This window comes from Seriola dumerili, unplaced genomic scaffold (assembly GCF_002260705.1).
Source record: "Seriola dumerili isolate Sdu_G_001 unplaced genomic scaffold, Sdu_1.0 BDQW01000199.1, whole genome shotgun sequence".
NCBI lineage: Eukaryota > Metazoa > Chordata > Actinopteri > Carangiformes > Carangidae > Seriola > Seriola dumerili.
In genome coordinates this window covers 54342-69553 of record NW_019174454.1, presented here as the reverse complement: position 1 = coordinate 69553, position 15212 = coordinate 54342, and the positions used below count along the sequence as shown (strand labels likewise).

The window sequence follows — 15212 nt, the reverse complement described above, 5'->3', positions numbered from 1 at the left end:
CTCTGTTAACACCCAAGTTTCTAGGAAACAAATCGAACAATGTTTATTTAAGTATGCACGTGGTTTTTCTCTAACAGGTCGCAGGGGAACAGAAATATCACCCAGAATGCTTCACCTGTCTGAACTGCAGGGCGTTCATCGGTGATGGAGACACATACGCTCTGGTGGAGAGATCCAAACTCTACTGGTGAGTGTCAAGCTCTATGAAATAAAAAAAATGCACAAAAATATTTTTTAAATGTCCAGTTTTAACACTGGCAGCTAGTAGATAATACGGTTTATGGTGCTTTGCTTTGTGAGCTGTATTTCCCTCTAACTTATCTAACTATTACTTGTTTTAGTTAGTTTTCCTAATTCCATCTTCTGCCACAAGCTAATCCACTTGAAATCCCTTTGAAGTGCAACCAACCCCCCCCCCCCCCCCCCCCCCCCCAAAAAGAAAAAAGAAAAAAAAAGCCAAAACTGCTGTTGACTGACAAAATCTTAAATTTATGCGTCTTATTTTGGGCTTCAAAGGACTTCTGACAGCTGACTCAATGCACAGTGGATAATCACAGCAACCACACTTTTAACTGGCATATTTTCATTTATTGTTTAAAATTTGGCGCAGTTGTGCCCACTGAAAGTTCCAGCCAGAGAAACTGCTCAAAATACAAATGTCTCCAGCCGGTGACAGTGACATACTGTAGAAAATCACACAAGAGACAGAAGCTTCACAGTCGATCATTTGTATTAACAGATAAATTGCAGTTACAGACTCAGTGTCACTGTCTGTATCAGTAAACCTGTCGATTCAAATCAGGAACATAATGAACATCATTAGTCTCTCACGGGTCTTATTATGTGTCTATTTCAGGTTCAGGGTGTTCTTCATGTGTGCAGCTCCAGAGTTGTGTTGGTGTGACTTGTAATAAGCCTCAGGCTTTAAAAACAGGGTTTAATGTGAAACAAGCTACACAACACAGAAATACATAGACACAGAACAGCCTTTGTCTTCTTCACTGAGTAGAAGTGGATGATGACTGTGCGATTGAGTCCGATCATTACATTTATTGAGAGCTTTGCATGTTGCCACACTGGGTGAATTCAGGCAACAGCAGGAAAGAAAATCAGCAGTTACACGCTGTAAATAGCTTGAAGCATAAATGAGAGAGTAAAGTGCGCTCTGTCATTCAGATTATGTTTCACCACTGCTTTGCTAGTTTTTAATCACCTCATAGTTATGTCCTGAGTCATTCTTAAATTCCCAGAATTTGGGGGAAAATAGTTATTTGTTAACCAAACTGATCAGAGGTCACGCTGACCCTCAAATCTGAACAATGACTGCACAGTGTGTTCCCAAACCAAGCTAAAGCAACATCTTGTCAACAACATGTGATGCTGTGAAAACTGTTGTAATGAGAACTGGACGTTCCTCTTATGATTGCATGGACGGTTGTAGAGCCAGAAAGCTCACGAGGACTCCTGTTCTCTGTACTAGACGACCCCTTTTTTATAACCTCCCTCCTGCTTTCCTTCATCTGTTTCTCCTCGTCCTCTCTGGCTCCAGTGGTCACTGTTACTACCAGACCATCGTCACCCCGGTGTCGCTGCCGGACTCACCATGCTCACGAATCCCTCACACAGTCACGCTGGTGTCCATCCCAGCCTCCGCTGAGGGCAACAACGGCCGCAGAGGGCGAGGTTTCTCTGTGGCCATCGACCAGCCGCTCAGCCCGACCAATGGCTACAGCCCTGATCATGGACACACTGTCAGGGTCTCCCAGTGAGTCTATCTGTCCGTGTGTGTGTGTTTGTGTGTTATGTCATTTTGCGCTTGTGTGGGAGTAACAAGGGTATGAACAATAGCGCAAGTTGGAAAAGAAGAGGTCAGTGTGTGGTGGAGGGCAAAGAATGAAAGAGGATTAAAATGGAGGACAGGGTGATAGATGAGATTCATTTAAAATAAATAATTGAGTGGAAGGAAAAAGGAAATGAGCTGAAATGTAAGTCACTATTATTCAAATGAAGTGAAAGAGGTGTTTTTTGTTTGTTTTTGTTTTTTTATGCCTGTTGTTCTTCTTTATCCAGGGTGGACCCAGACTGCATCAGTCCAGATGTGAAAAATTCCATTCACGTTGGAGATAGGATCCTGGAAATCAATGGGACGCCCATTCACAATGTTCCTCTGGATGAGGTATTCACCACACTGTTGCCGAGACATTGTTACTGAGATTATACTTTATTGTAAATATGCAAATGAAACCGTGATTTTCTTTTCAGGGAAGGTGATGATACAATAATTACCAAAACTCACCAGCTGCTCAGTGTTATCTATTGAACAGGAAACTATGTGACTGTCAATGAAAAGTAATAAAACATTTAGTTGATACATATAGGAACTGACTTATTAATGAAACAAAAAGTTAATGTTTTAGTTTCTTTTTACAAGAATAATGAAATGAATCCGTGTAATTCTCTGTCATCTACTCAAATTTACACAGTGGTGGTCTTGGAAAAGCTTAATATTTCTCTTGTGTGAGAGGGAAATCAAATATTCACCCTGCTAGACGCGCTAAGCAGCAGAAATGAATATCTACAGATCCAAGCTGAGCATTACAAAGGTTTATTTCATCCACAAGGCTGCAGCCACAAGAAGGATCTTGCTGTTCTAATTTTGGACCGACCAGCCTGCCTTAAAACCCCCTCTTCCTCTCCAGATCGACCTGCTGATACAGGAGACAAGCCGGCTGCTGCAGCTCACCATTGAACACGACCCTCACAGTCAGGGGCAGGAGGGAGGCTCCTCGGAGGCTGAAGAGCAGGTGGACGGTCCCCTGTCCACCCCTCTGTCTGAGGGGCCCAGCCCCACCCTGCCCATCACCCAGCCCCCCAACCCCGATATCAGCAACCTGAGATCCCGCATCATCACGTAAGAATTACAAATAGATTTTATTGCTTTAACACAGCACCCAACTCTACTGTTTTTCCCATTTCCTCTTTCCGTTCTCTTCTCCTCACCCTGTCTGTCTCCCCTCTCACCCTCCAGGCGGAGCTACAGCATTGATAAGTCACCAGGCTCCAGCAACGCAGCGTCCCCTATCTCCCAGAGGAAGGATATCAATCGATCTGAGTCGCTCCGCGTTGTTTCAAACCGGACGCACCGCATCTTCCGCCCATCTGACCTCATCCATGGAGAGGTGCTGGGGAAGGGCTGCTTTGGACAGGCCATCAAGGTAGATTTGGGTCATTTAAGAGACACTGCCATTATATTTTCATGTGCAGCATGCAATGTTGTAATACGTATAAAGTCCAGGAGATGGCAGCATTGAGATAAATCAGATGGTGGGGAGAGGCAGGACGGTGAATGTTTGTGGTTTTATCACATCTCGGACTTCCCATGCTTACATACAATAGGTCAGTGACAGTGTCAGAGCCAAATGTTTATGGTTAATATTGCATCAGAATAACGTTTCCCAGCTGGTTGCTCAACTTGAATTGTTGCACCATTGTGTCTTGTTATAGGTGACCCACAGGGAGACAGGGGAGGTGATGGTGATGAAGGAGTTGATTCGCTTTGATGACGAGACACAGAAAACATTCCTGAAAGAGGTGAGTGGAGGAGGACAATCCCAGATGTTACATCACTAAGATTTACTCAGTTGTATTCAGAGGCTGAATCAACTGTTTTGTTTGTCCTAAACAAAAATCTGAAATCAATAAGTCCTTACGTAGTCTTTATAAGTCTATCAAAAAATTGATTAATATGTTCATAATGAATACAAACATAAATTTATTCAGATATTAGTGATGATTCAGTCCAGGTGATAAAATGAGAGCAGCCAGTACCCCAAAGTTATTAGTGAAGCAGGTTTGTTATTTGAAAGATTTTAATTCCTGGACCAGCTGGGGAAATCTATGCTGTGAAAATAAAGAAAAAAGTGTTTTGTGCTTGACCAGGAGCTGAGGATTCTGGTTAAAATTAGAAGCTCCTCTGTGTGACTGTAGAGCACGAATGAAATATAAAACAAAGGAAGAGGTTCTCTTGCCTGAATAAATGAAAGTAAAATACATTAAACTACCTCTGAAATACGGCAAATGGGAGTGTAAACATAACCCTTTCTCCCATAAATGAGGGATGAGCAGAACATATTTTACCTCCCACACGAAGCTTCATGTCTCTCCCGTCCTTTCATTAATTTGAAAAGATAACAGAGTGACTCATGCATAGAAGTTTAGACTTCTGTAAGAGTTTCTGAGTTATTGTTACCCTTGAAGTGGAACTAAATAACGCCTGATGTTCCAGTTTGATGTTTAGTATCGTAGACTCATTCATCCATTTTATAGCCTTCTAATTAAGATGTTTGATTGTGTGTAGTGTGTGTGGGGTTTCAGTTTTATTATTCTGTTGCAATAATACTGAGTCTTTGCTTTGTAATTGGTGCGGATGACGACAAAGTAAAAGAAGCGCCTATAAAACAAACCCCCAACCACAATTAAACATGATTATTACTCCCGTTGGCTGTTTGTTTGTAGGTGGCCCATGTCTCACATTACTGAGGCTCCAACCATGTACCAAACATTTCAGACAAAGACATCATGAGGCTTGAATGGTAATATTTCAGGTTTATGTGTGTGTGTAATAGTGACTGGCCTCCTCCTTCACAGCCCAACCTTCAGGAGGGAAATGTTTTATGAGGTGTCAGAGTAGCGCTCTGAGCAGCAGGAAGTTTGGAAGAACTGTGCAGGAACTTTCTCTGTTGCCTTTCAAATGAGAATAGATATAAATAGTAACAGTAGAAATGAACTTACAGTAGTAAAATGAACTTGAGTGCGTCACGGAGTCACAGCTATAACAGGACTCAAGCAGAGACAAAGCTTTTGTTTTTCTAGTATCATTGGTATTTGGTTCAGAAAACAAAATCAGTTTAAGCTAAATCTGAATGTTTTAATAGAATAACTGATTATCCACCTTTGGACAAACAAAGATAAGTGACCCGAAACCCTGAATTCACTGGTGCAATTCTGTCTACCTGCAAAAAATTGTCAAACTTTATTATGACTCTCCAATGTTCATAAAGTTATAAGGAACAGGGAAATACACTTATTAGCTGTCTTGCCAAAAGTTAGATAAGAGGATTGATACCACTCTGATGCTTGAATTGTAAACCCGAAGCTACAGCTAGCAGCCAGTTAGCCTAGCGACTTCACTGTTCCCAGTCAGGCCCAGCACAGCATGTTGTTTTTACACTTTTTGTACAGACTAAAAAACACAAGATATAACATCTTAATTTGCAATATTTAGAGGTGCTGGTAGGCACATTTTGTTGCCTTTGGACAGAGCCTGATGAATTGTTTCCCCCAGTTTCCTGTCTTTATGCTAAGCTAAGCTAACCAGCTGCTGGCTGTAATATCAATCTTCTCAGCTAACTCTCAGCAAGAGTAAGTAAATAAGTGTATGTCCCAAAATATCAAAGAATTCTTTTTAAGTTTCAGACTGTTGATTGACTTTTACACTTAGAAGATAACGCCAGTGGTGTGGTTGATGTTTCTAATTATAAAGCTTAAGAAAGCAAAGAGCAGAGAGGCTGATACTTCATTGGTATAACTAAACAGATAGTGAGATCATACTAGCATCAGCATTAGCATTTACCAGTCCAAGTAACGTGTCATTTACAAGATGAACTGCATCGATATCTGTGATGTTGACTTAATCCAAAGAAATATGAGACAGTGTGACAGAGACAGTGTGTAAAAATACTTGTCCCTGTTTCATCAGGTGAAGGTCATGCGTTGCCTGGATCACCCCAATGTGCTCAAGTTCATTGGAGTCCTCTACAAGGACAAGAGACTCAACTTCATCGCAGAGTACATAAAAGGAGGCACCTTGAGAGAAATCATCAAGAAAATGGTGAGGGCAGAGTGTGTGCCTGCAGGAATATCGGTTAGATGACATGATTCATCAGCAGCACTGAATACAATGGCATTTGAATGTGATTTTTTATTTATTTATTTATTTTTTCCCTCACAGGACAGCAGCTATCCGTGGAACCTGCGGGTCAGTTTTGCCAAGGACATTGCTGCTGGGATGGTGAGTTCAGAGACTGAAAAGTGCATGTGATTGTCGTAGCTTTGTAGTAGTAGGTTGGTGTTTTGCCTGTAAATCTAATTGAGGCAGTGAACTTTCTTGATGCACGCAGCGTTGAGGGAAGATGCATTGCTTCCTGTTGTCTTTACTGCTTTCTCCCTCTGGTGGTCATGTTAGCGAGCTACACATCTTCTCATATTGTGCACAGTTTTTTCCATTCCCCTCTATGGAAATTACAACATGAATTCCTGCAGGATTAGACCATGGGTTCTTAATGTTTTCCCTTAATATGATCACAGTGATGAATGTTGTGCATGACTGGATTATTGTATTTACAAAATCAGCCATTTGAGATGAAATAAGGCAGGATTGTTCCTCTTGGCATGGGTTTGAGATTACCACTAAATACTTCAATTTTTTCTGTTTGTTTTTTTATTCTTCCTGTCTTTCTGCCCTCTCCTATCTGTCTATCTATCTGTCATTCAGACATATCTGCATTCCATGAACATAATCCACCGGGACCTGAACTCACACAACTGTCTAGTCCGAGAGGTAAGAACTTGTATAGTCCTGTACACTTAAAGCATGTGTGTTTGTGGACATACCTGTGCATATACAGTATGCTTTCTTAGAGGATTTAACAAAGTGCACCTGTCATTTTCTGAGGCAGTTCAGATACAAAAATAAAGGAGAGCTTTGTTAGCAGTAGCTATAAGAGACTAAACCTTCCTCAAACACACTCCACATGAGTAACTTGCAGCGGAAACATCCACCTCATGCTATTCAAACAGAAAGATCATTGTAGTCGTGTCACATGAAAACAAACGGTTTGTATTGTAGAGCTCACACCTGAAGTTTTTCTACACTAAGAGAAATTGGAAGCTTGGAGCTGAATTTCAAGCTTTCTAACCTGGTGTTGTAAACACTGCTTGAAGCTTTTGTCTCTCTTGCCACTCTCTCGCAGTACAACATTAACTTTCTATGATAATTTTCTTTGTATAGAACAACACCGTGGTGGTGGCAGACTTCGGGCTGGCTCGGCTCATGATCGATGACAAGCATGAGGAGAAGTTGTCGCAGGGTAAACTGTCAGGTCTGAAGACGAAGCCCGACCGCAGGAAGAGGTACACTGTGGTGGGAAACCCCTACTGGATGGCTCCTGAGATGATCCATGGTATGATCTACTGGGACAATTTGATATAGATGTATTCAATTATACCTATTCGCTCCTTCCTGAGATATCTAAAGAAAACTGCAGTCATTGCAATGCTGCAGTTGTTGAACATATATGGCATTCCTCCTAAATACTGATAACATTTGTCCTTTTTCGTTCTCAGGGAAGAGCTACGATGAGAGAGTAGACATCTTTTCCTTTGGTATCATGCTCTGCGAGGTAAGTGACCCTCTGCTCTCTGCAGTAGAGTTAGACACCTAGGATTTCAGAGAGGTTATATAAAAAATGCTTTCACAAAAGTTTTTACAGTCTTAATTTGGAATAAATGTGCAAAAATTATAAAACAAGCTGTTTTTTCCTTAGTAATATGTTGAACTGTCACTTACAAAAGTCACTTTCCTTGTCACTTAACATTAAATACTTTAAACCCCTTTAAAACCTTCTGGAGTCTAAGATGTTCCTGCAGTTTTACTACACACTTAATTAGGCCAATATTAAAGTTCAGCTATAATTTTGCAAGTGTTTTCTACAGTATTCAGTTCATTTTATGAGTATGATTTTCCATATTTCTGGAGGAGCTTTCCAGAGCCCTGGAAAGTAAAAGAAGCTTACTCCCTGAAAGAAAATACCAACCTCGAAGTATGGTAGGCTTTAGGCCTGGAGTCACACCAAACAGTTTGGTTCGGTCCCATATTATGACCTCCCCAGATGGACACCATTAGCCAGTGAATAGTGCAGGGAGTAGAGAGATCAGAAAAACAAAGTTGTCTTGATGTGGCTTCTGACAGGCAGGCACACAGTAGTTGTGGTATGTTGGGAACGATCAGCTTCAGTTTGAAGGGTTTACTTGTTTTCAGCAGATCAGCACTGGAGGACTCCCTTCAGAGAACCATCCTATGACTCTTCCATCTTTAATTCTTCTTACTCTTTGTCTCTTTGGTTGTCTTGCCCCCTCCAGATAATTGGCAGGGTGAACGCAGACCCAGACTACCTCCCCAGGGCGATGGACTTTGGACTGAACGTGTCTGGTTTCCTGGAGCACTACTGTCCCCCAGATTGTCCCCCTGCCTTCTTCCCCATGGCTGCTGTGTGCTGTGACCTTGATGCAGACAAACGGTCAGACATCTACAATAGATTCACACTGACATCTTACTGTACCTTAAGGGACAGTTCACCCAACATAAACCTTTATTTTTTTCTTCTCACTCAAAGTTTCATAGTAATTTGCTGAGTTTTGCATTTGTTGGTTGTAGCTTGCCCCAGTATTGTATTCAGTTGTGTTGATTTATTTTTTAAGCAAAGTTAGCAAAGTTAGCAAAGTTTGGGTTGTGAAAATATAAATGATAGGTAATAACCTGCTTTCTTAATCCGTAGACCTGCTTTCTCCAAACTGGAGGAGTGGCTGGAGAACCTGAAGATGCACTTGGACATTGGTCTGCCCCTGGTGTCTGAAGTGGACCAGCTGCACAAGGCCTTCTGGGAGAATCACAGCATCATGCGCCCTGAAAACGGCCTGCACACCCACCCCGAACAGCCAGAGTAGGACTGAACACAACTGGAGGAGTGGGAAGTTACGAGTTAACCCCACCAGGGCAGCGACTGCCTGCCTCAGGTGGTGCAGTGGCTGGAGGAATCCATGTTTGAAGCAGATGCAGCGGCCTCAGGCTGGCTCAGGCTTAATGAACAGACTCAGGGGGAAAATGTGGATGTGAAAAGCCACCTGTGCGAGATGCACTCACACACATACACATACACACACACACACACACACACACACACATTCAAAGAAAATCAAGAGACATTAACTACGATAGCTTGATTCTGCTGCACCCGAAGCTAAAGTGGAACATGTCATATGCAATCAGACCCGACTTACAAATCATGACTCAACTCTTGAATCGTGTAGATTTAACATTAGAGGTCATACCATTCAAGAATACTTACTGTAGTTACTGTAGTGTGTATATTCATGTGGATAAGGTAGTCCAAAAAGCAAGGCACAGAGCAAACCTTCAGCCTCACTTTGGGCCTCTACAGAGTACATTGTGCACCACGTGTTTCTGTGTGAGTTTGGTTTGATTTTGCTTTTTGGTTTGGATCTCAAAACTGAACTTCTGAAAAATGCAGAGGAGAGGGGCCTGTCAGCCTCTCACGACGCAAAGGTTGAGATCAACTTGCTGTCCACTTGTACAAGTCAAACAAAACCTTTCAAGCTTTAAATAGCTCACTGAAGAGTGCATGACTGTAAATAATGCTGTCAGGTTAGGTCCTGGTTCATTGTGTCCCTCTCATCTCAGACCTACTTGTGTCTGTGGTGCTGCCCCTCTCCCTCATTTATTGTGTAGCATTGACTTAACACTGAGGTACACATCTTTGGCATAATTTCGGTACGTTGCCTCCCTAAATTTAAGAGCTGTTAGTGTATCTCAGTCATGTTCATGTGGCATCTTTATTCATGCATTCATACCAGTGTAGATAGCTGGCAACATTGTAAATGTTTTAAATAGTGTAAATGTACAGACATATTTTATATACGTATGCTACATTGCCATATTTTTATTGGCCGACCAGTTGAAATTAAGGAGAGTAAAAGTTTGACTGCAGTTATAAGGGCACAGCCGAAAGTTTTATTGTTTATTGTTTCTACATTGTCACTATTGAAGCAGGTTAGAGGCTTTTAGCATTTGAGATATGAGGAATCTTATCACCATAACACATCTCCGACCCTCAGTTCAAGCTCAGTAAATGTTACATCCTGTCATTTCCCTCCATCAAAAAAGTATTTCTCCACTTTGGATCGGCCCTCTTGGAGTTTTCATGTAGCTATAGATGTGTGCCGGAGTATATCAAATTATTGGAAAGGGTTTTATTGCCATTTTAAACTTGCTGAACTGAATCTGCATCTCATGATCAACAAAAATTATGTGTGATATGATGATTTTTGAGGGCAATCGATCTGTTATTAATTATTCACTCTCGTCTCATGTACTGTACAGTAGTTCAGCTGTGGGGATAATATCACCAGGTACTGTCTCATTATGTCGGCTGTCTATCTGTCTCTCCTCCTGTGGATGACCCACTGTTTGTTTACATGTAAATGCTAGCTGTAAATATCACTGTATATACGTGTCTGTCCTAACATCTGTCTGCGTGCATTGCATAAATATGCGCACTCCTCAGAAATGATCTCTTCCTCTGGTCAAATTTCTCTCTTGCACCTTCTAACATAAGATTTCTGTCTCTAATCTTTTTTTATTTCCTGCTGTTGTTTTCACAAGCTGCATGATGCACTACATAGGTCTGTTCAGCTTATAAACCAAGCTATTTTTGTCTCTAAATATTGTGATTTTAAGTAAGAAAACAAAGAATGGAAAAAAAGTCAACAGAGAAAGCGAGGCTAAAAAGGAAATGAGAAAAAAACAGCATTTGTTTTTATATATAACCACTGAAATCTTTTTGTATAGATTTGAGTACTTTAATTTGCACTATATTACCAAATGGCTGGTTGAAGCCATGTTTATTAATTTCCTCTCGGGCTACTTGTGATAAGGAAATAAATGTCGGTTCAGGTTGATATATGAATGCAAGACACTGATAGAGCCTTTCAACTGTAAAAATGGGATCTGGGGAATTCATCCTCTTGATAGCAAACTGGACCACGTGAGCATAAGTTTCTGATTATTTAGATGCAATTTTTGTGCATGGTTCAGCTTTAAAAATGTTTTGGCAGGAGACAGTTCGATCCCTCTGTGATCTTACTGTAAGTAAAGTTATACATCTGTGGCAATATTGATTATATTTTCCATTTTTAAGCAAAAGTCTCCAAAACTGTTAAAATACTTTCATGCCCAGTTGAATAGCTCCTAAGAGACAAGGTTTCCCAGTCTTTGCTACCAAGAGGATATGGTGTCCCAGCTCTGCCTGCTGCCTACAGACTGGTCCTTTGTGAATGATGTTCTGTGTTGTTTCTGACTGCTTGGTTTCATATGTGATGCCCACAGAGGCTGCAACCACTGCTGCTGCTTCTGATAATAGAGCACTGGCCTGTCTCACCTCTCACCTCCTCGTCACACTCTTTTGGCTCAGGGCCGTAATTTTCTGGAGCTTACTTCACAATTCAGTTAATTCAGCAGCTTTATAGGAAAGCAGAACTCAACAGTAACAGTGCAACTCAAATAGCATGTAACCTCCTGTCAATGTATAGGCTGTTAACACAAAATACGCTTCTGTAAAACAAGCCCCTCATGGTTGATGTGTTCGTCCGTGGGCATGTACTGTACATGAGTGGCTTTGCCATGTTTCTGTCTCCATTTCCAGTCTGAGCCATGTCGAGCATGTTAGATGTGTCTGCGAGGACGTGTTGATGATCAATGAGAATGTTTCAGCAGCACTTCTTTGCAAAGGATCGTTACCTCTGAACAATGCTGTGCCTTTGTTGTAAGCTAGCCTTGCCAACGACTCGAAAAACGTGAACTGATTTCCTTTTTTTATGTATCATAAGTGCAAGCCTGATTCAAGTGGATTGAATATCATTGCTGATACTATGTTGTATGAGATTTCATTTTATTCTGTATCGTATTTATATTTTCCAGATCTCCATTGTCAGTTTTGATATTTTAATATTATATTCCTTTTTTTTTGTCTTATTTAATTTTTTACACAAGCTGTGAAAACAATTCTGCACTTTAATCCTGAACGTGAACATTTAGACTCTGAGGAGGCAACTGTTTTTTTTTCCTTTTGTCACAGCTAAAAATAAAACTGTTGCTCCTTAAACAAACCAAAGACTCAAAATGTGTTCATTAATGATGATGCCTAACTCAATCTCTGTTAATTCACGACATCTAGTGATAAAAGAGCCCAAGAAACCGAATTTACTCAATCATTGGCCTTTTTCAACTACTGAAGCACACAGCTCCAATAATATGTGAATTCACACCAGAAGAGCGCTGCATTACCTGGGCGGACAAAATGTGTGGGCCACGTTAACATGGTAAAAATAGTGCTTGCCTCTGCTCAAAAAAGTATAGAGGAATTCATTAAAAAATGTGTTTACACATCAGCCACAAGATGTCACTATCTGTCTCTGCTCTCCATTTTTATGGTGAAAGAAAGCATGAGAAGCTCATGAGGTGTATAATTAAAAAACTAAATGCTGCTGCTGTGATTTCCTAACCTTGTATAAGGTATGTACTGTCACTCCTGGTATGAATACTGCAAAGTAACAGTGATGGAAGAAGAACAAGCACGATACTACGTTTGTATGTTTTTTGTATGTAAAATCTTGATCTTCAAAGTAAGTAGTAACTACATTTGTCAGATTAATGTGGTGGAGTAAAATGTACAGTCTGTCCTTCTAAAGCATAAAGTAGATTGATGATGGACCCCTGAGCACAGACATGTAAAATCACTCTCAAGTCTTTATGGTCATTTTGTGTCTGCTTGTAGTTTTTTGTCTCTTTGTGGTCGTTTTGCATCTCTTTATGGTCATTTAATCGAATTTCCAACAAGAAATATTAATGACCATTCCAAACAGTCTCTGGCCTCGGGGTCCCCTGACCCCTTGGGCCTCTGGGCCTGTGCCAGTAGGCCTGTTCAGTGAGCCATCCATGTTCAAATGCAGAAAATGTGGTAAAATGAAGATACACAGCTGAAGTATTAGTTCCTCAATACTGTAGTACAAATTATTTATTTATTTAAAATAATCGTTATACAATTTTGTACTCAACTACTCTGAAACAGTACTGTACCTGGTACAATGAAGATAAAGACTTTTCCACTGACTTTATACTACTACTCTTACAGCTATTACTACTGCTAACATTAATGATAATAAAATTATGCTGATATTGTAGCATATAAACTAAACCACCACATTAATGCATGAGGTTTTACAGCTGTCTTAATGATAAATCATACATACAAATATTCCAATAATACTCGTGTAAACACTGTAAACACTGTAAACACTGCTTCGAGTGAGTGAGCAGCAGAGTGGTATAAGTATTCAATGCAGATAAAAGTCCCCAGTAAGTGTATATAATTCACTGTACTAGTCACTATATTTGTTCATTTTCGCGATGAACGGTGCATTTTATTATTTTTCCACGCAGGTGCACGTGACCACTCATCCACGTGCGATTGTTTTCATTTCGAGGCTGCTGCTGCAGTGGCGGATGTCTGTCGACGTCACCGGCCCGGCAGGCTGGAGGCAGGCTCGTCAGTCAGTGTTGCCAGTTTGGACGGTTTTCCTGCCGAATTGGGCTGCATTTTGTACCAGTTCTTAAATGTTTGCCTATTTAACAATTTTTCAAAATGTGAGGGAGGTGTGGACGGAGATACGGAGTTGTGTGAGGTGAAGGACAGCAAAATAAATTGTTGTAGTTAGACCGGCTTATCAACACTAATAAACAGCTGCATCAGATACAATTACGGTTGGCTATTGTAAAACCCTTACAACCCCAAAAACTCATAATTCAATCAAATCTGAGCACGCAAACATGATACATATATATTTTTTAGATTCAGAGTCACTTACACTTTCTGAGGATAGGCTACTATTACTCCCGAAGCATAGCAAATGAAGACGCTCCTTATAACTCCAGAACTTAAATATCAAAGTTAATTGTTAATAGTTGTCAGTACATACAACTGTACATAGCAAATTGCTAACTGCTAACAGATAATTCAGCGTACTTAGTTAATTTTCCAAAAATGTTAACAATATAGTCTAAAAAGAAACGGGGTTCAAGTTGAAGGCCACAGAGTAATTTTTGTTAGTCAAACCTGGCAACACTGTCTTCAGTTTGAACGACTGTGAGTGTGTGCTGCTGCTGCTGCTACCTAACACACTCACTCACACACTCACAGGGGGGACGGGTTTGTCCGGTCAAACGCAACACACAGACTGTCATTTCACCGCAGTTGTGTTCAGATTGAGAGGGGACTTTAAGGAAATACCGAAGAAGACGACGAAGAAGGAGGAGGACGCAGCCCTTGGCGCTTACTGAAACTTTGAGCGATGGAAAATTTGTCCAGCAACAACCGGTTTCGGTCCGCAATGTTCAACCACGGTGAGTACTGTGCCAATATCACATCTGACAGTGAGTGGGATGTTGTATTTCTCAGGCGATGCCCGTCAACTGTCTTAGATCACGTCTTGCCTGACCCACAGTTAAACCAATACATCTTCCATTTAAATTACTATTTTTATTACGGACACACGGGGGTGTACCATGCACCGTTAAAATGCATCACTAGCTTGATATCGGGCCTGTTTGGCTACAAGTAAAATTTTATCCAGGTTTATAAGCCGAAGATAAGAGTGTAGATTTTATTATATGTGCAGAGAAATTACACTATCACAGGACACAGGTTACACTCGGTTCTGCTAAACGAAAATCCCTGAAAAGCCTGGCAGCCAGAGCTCCACACGGGACACAGCAGCAGCAGCAGCAGCAGCAGCACACTGTAATTCTGCAGTTATGCAAGAATGGTACCAAGACTGGCCACACTAAACTATTTCTGGACCACGAAGATATAGCTGGATTGCACCGATAAACTGGGCTGCAGCCGGATGGAGAACTCTGCAGTAAATCCCTCAAAGATTCGCCCCATCACCCTGTTTGCTTATTTACTCTACAGCTGTCTCAAAACAAGCAGTTCTGGCTCAGTTTGTTGTGTCAAGAAGCTTTACACTTCGGCCTCTGTAGGGTCAGATATAAGAGGATGAAATTTGAAATTGCTTCCTTAACTGGTTAACACAATAAACAGTTTATGTTTGACACTTTGCTGAAGGGCTGCAACTAAGGAGTATTTTCATCATTAATCATCGATTATTTTGTAGATTAAATGATGAATCATTTGGTACATAACACATCAGAAAACAGTAAAAACATTACAGTTTCCTGAAATAAAATGTGACATAATCAGATGTCTTGGTTTGTCTGATCATCAGTCCAAAACCCCCAA

General features: G+C 40.9%; 2 protein-coding genes across 3 annotated transcripts in view; both read left to right on the top strand.

The window, feature by feature from the left end:
- Positions 1-12229, top strand: part of LOC111228045 (LIM domain kinase 1-like) — a 42936-nt gene extending 30707 nt beyond the window's left edge. For both annotated transcript variants that reach the window (XM_022753823.1, XM_022753824.1), the window contains 13 exons: positions 78-187; positions 1550-1765; positions 2071-2176; positions 2700-2911; positions 3029-3215; positions 3505-3591; positions 5759-5890; positions 6011-6070; positions 6554-6619; positions 7070-7241; positions 7405-7460; positions 8200-8357; positions 8616-12229. In XM_022753823.1, the coding sequence (XP_022609544.1) occupies positions 78-187; positions 1550-1765; positions 2071-2176; positions 2700-2911; positions 3029-3215; positions 3505-3591; positions 5759-5890; positions 6011-6070; positions 6554-6619; positions 7070-7241; positions 7405-7460; positions 8200-8357; positions 8616-8784 (1731 nt within the window). In that variant the 3' untranslated portion in view covers positions 8785-12229. The remainder of the gene's footprint in view (positions 1-77; positions 188-1549; positions 1766-2070; positions 2177-2699; positions 2912-3028; positions 3216-3504; positions 3592-5758; positions 5891-6010; positions 6071-6553; positions 6620-7069; positions 7242-7404; positions 7461-8199; positions 8358-8615) is intronic.
- A 1869-nt stretch (positions 12230-14098) lies between these two features.
- Positions 14099-15212, top strand: part of LOC111228030 (septin-4-like) — a 50160-nt gene continuing 49046 nt past the window's right edge. The window contains exon 1 of the mRNA XM_022753805.1: positions 14099-14314. Within this exon, the coding sequence (XP_022609526.1) occupies positions 14263-14314 (52 nt within the window). The 5' untranslated portion in view covers positions 14099-14262. The remainder of the gene's footprint in view (positions 14315-15212) is intronic.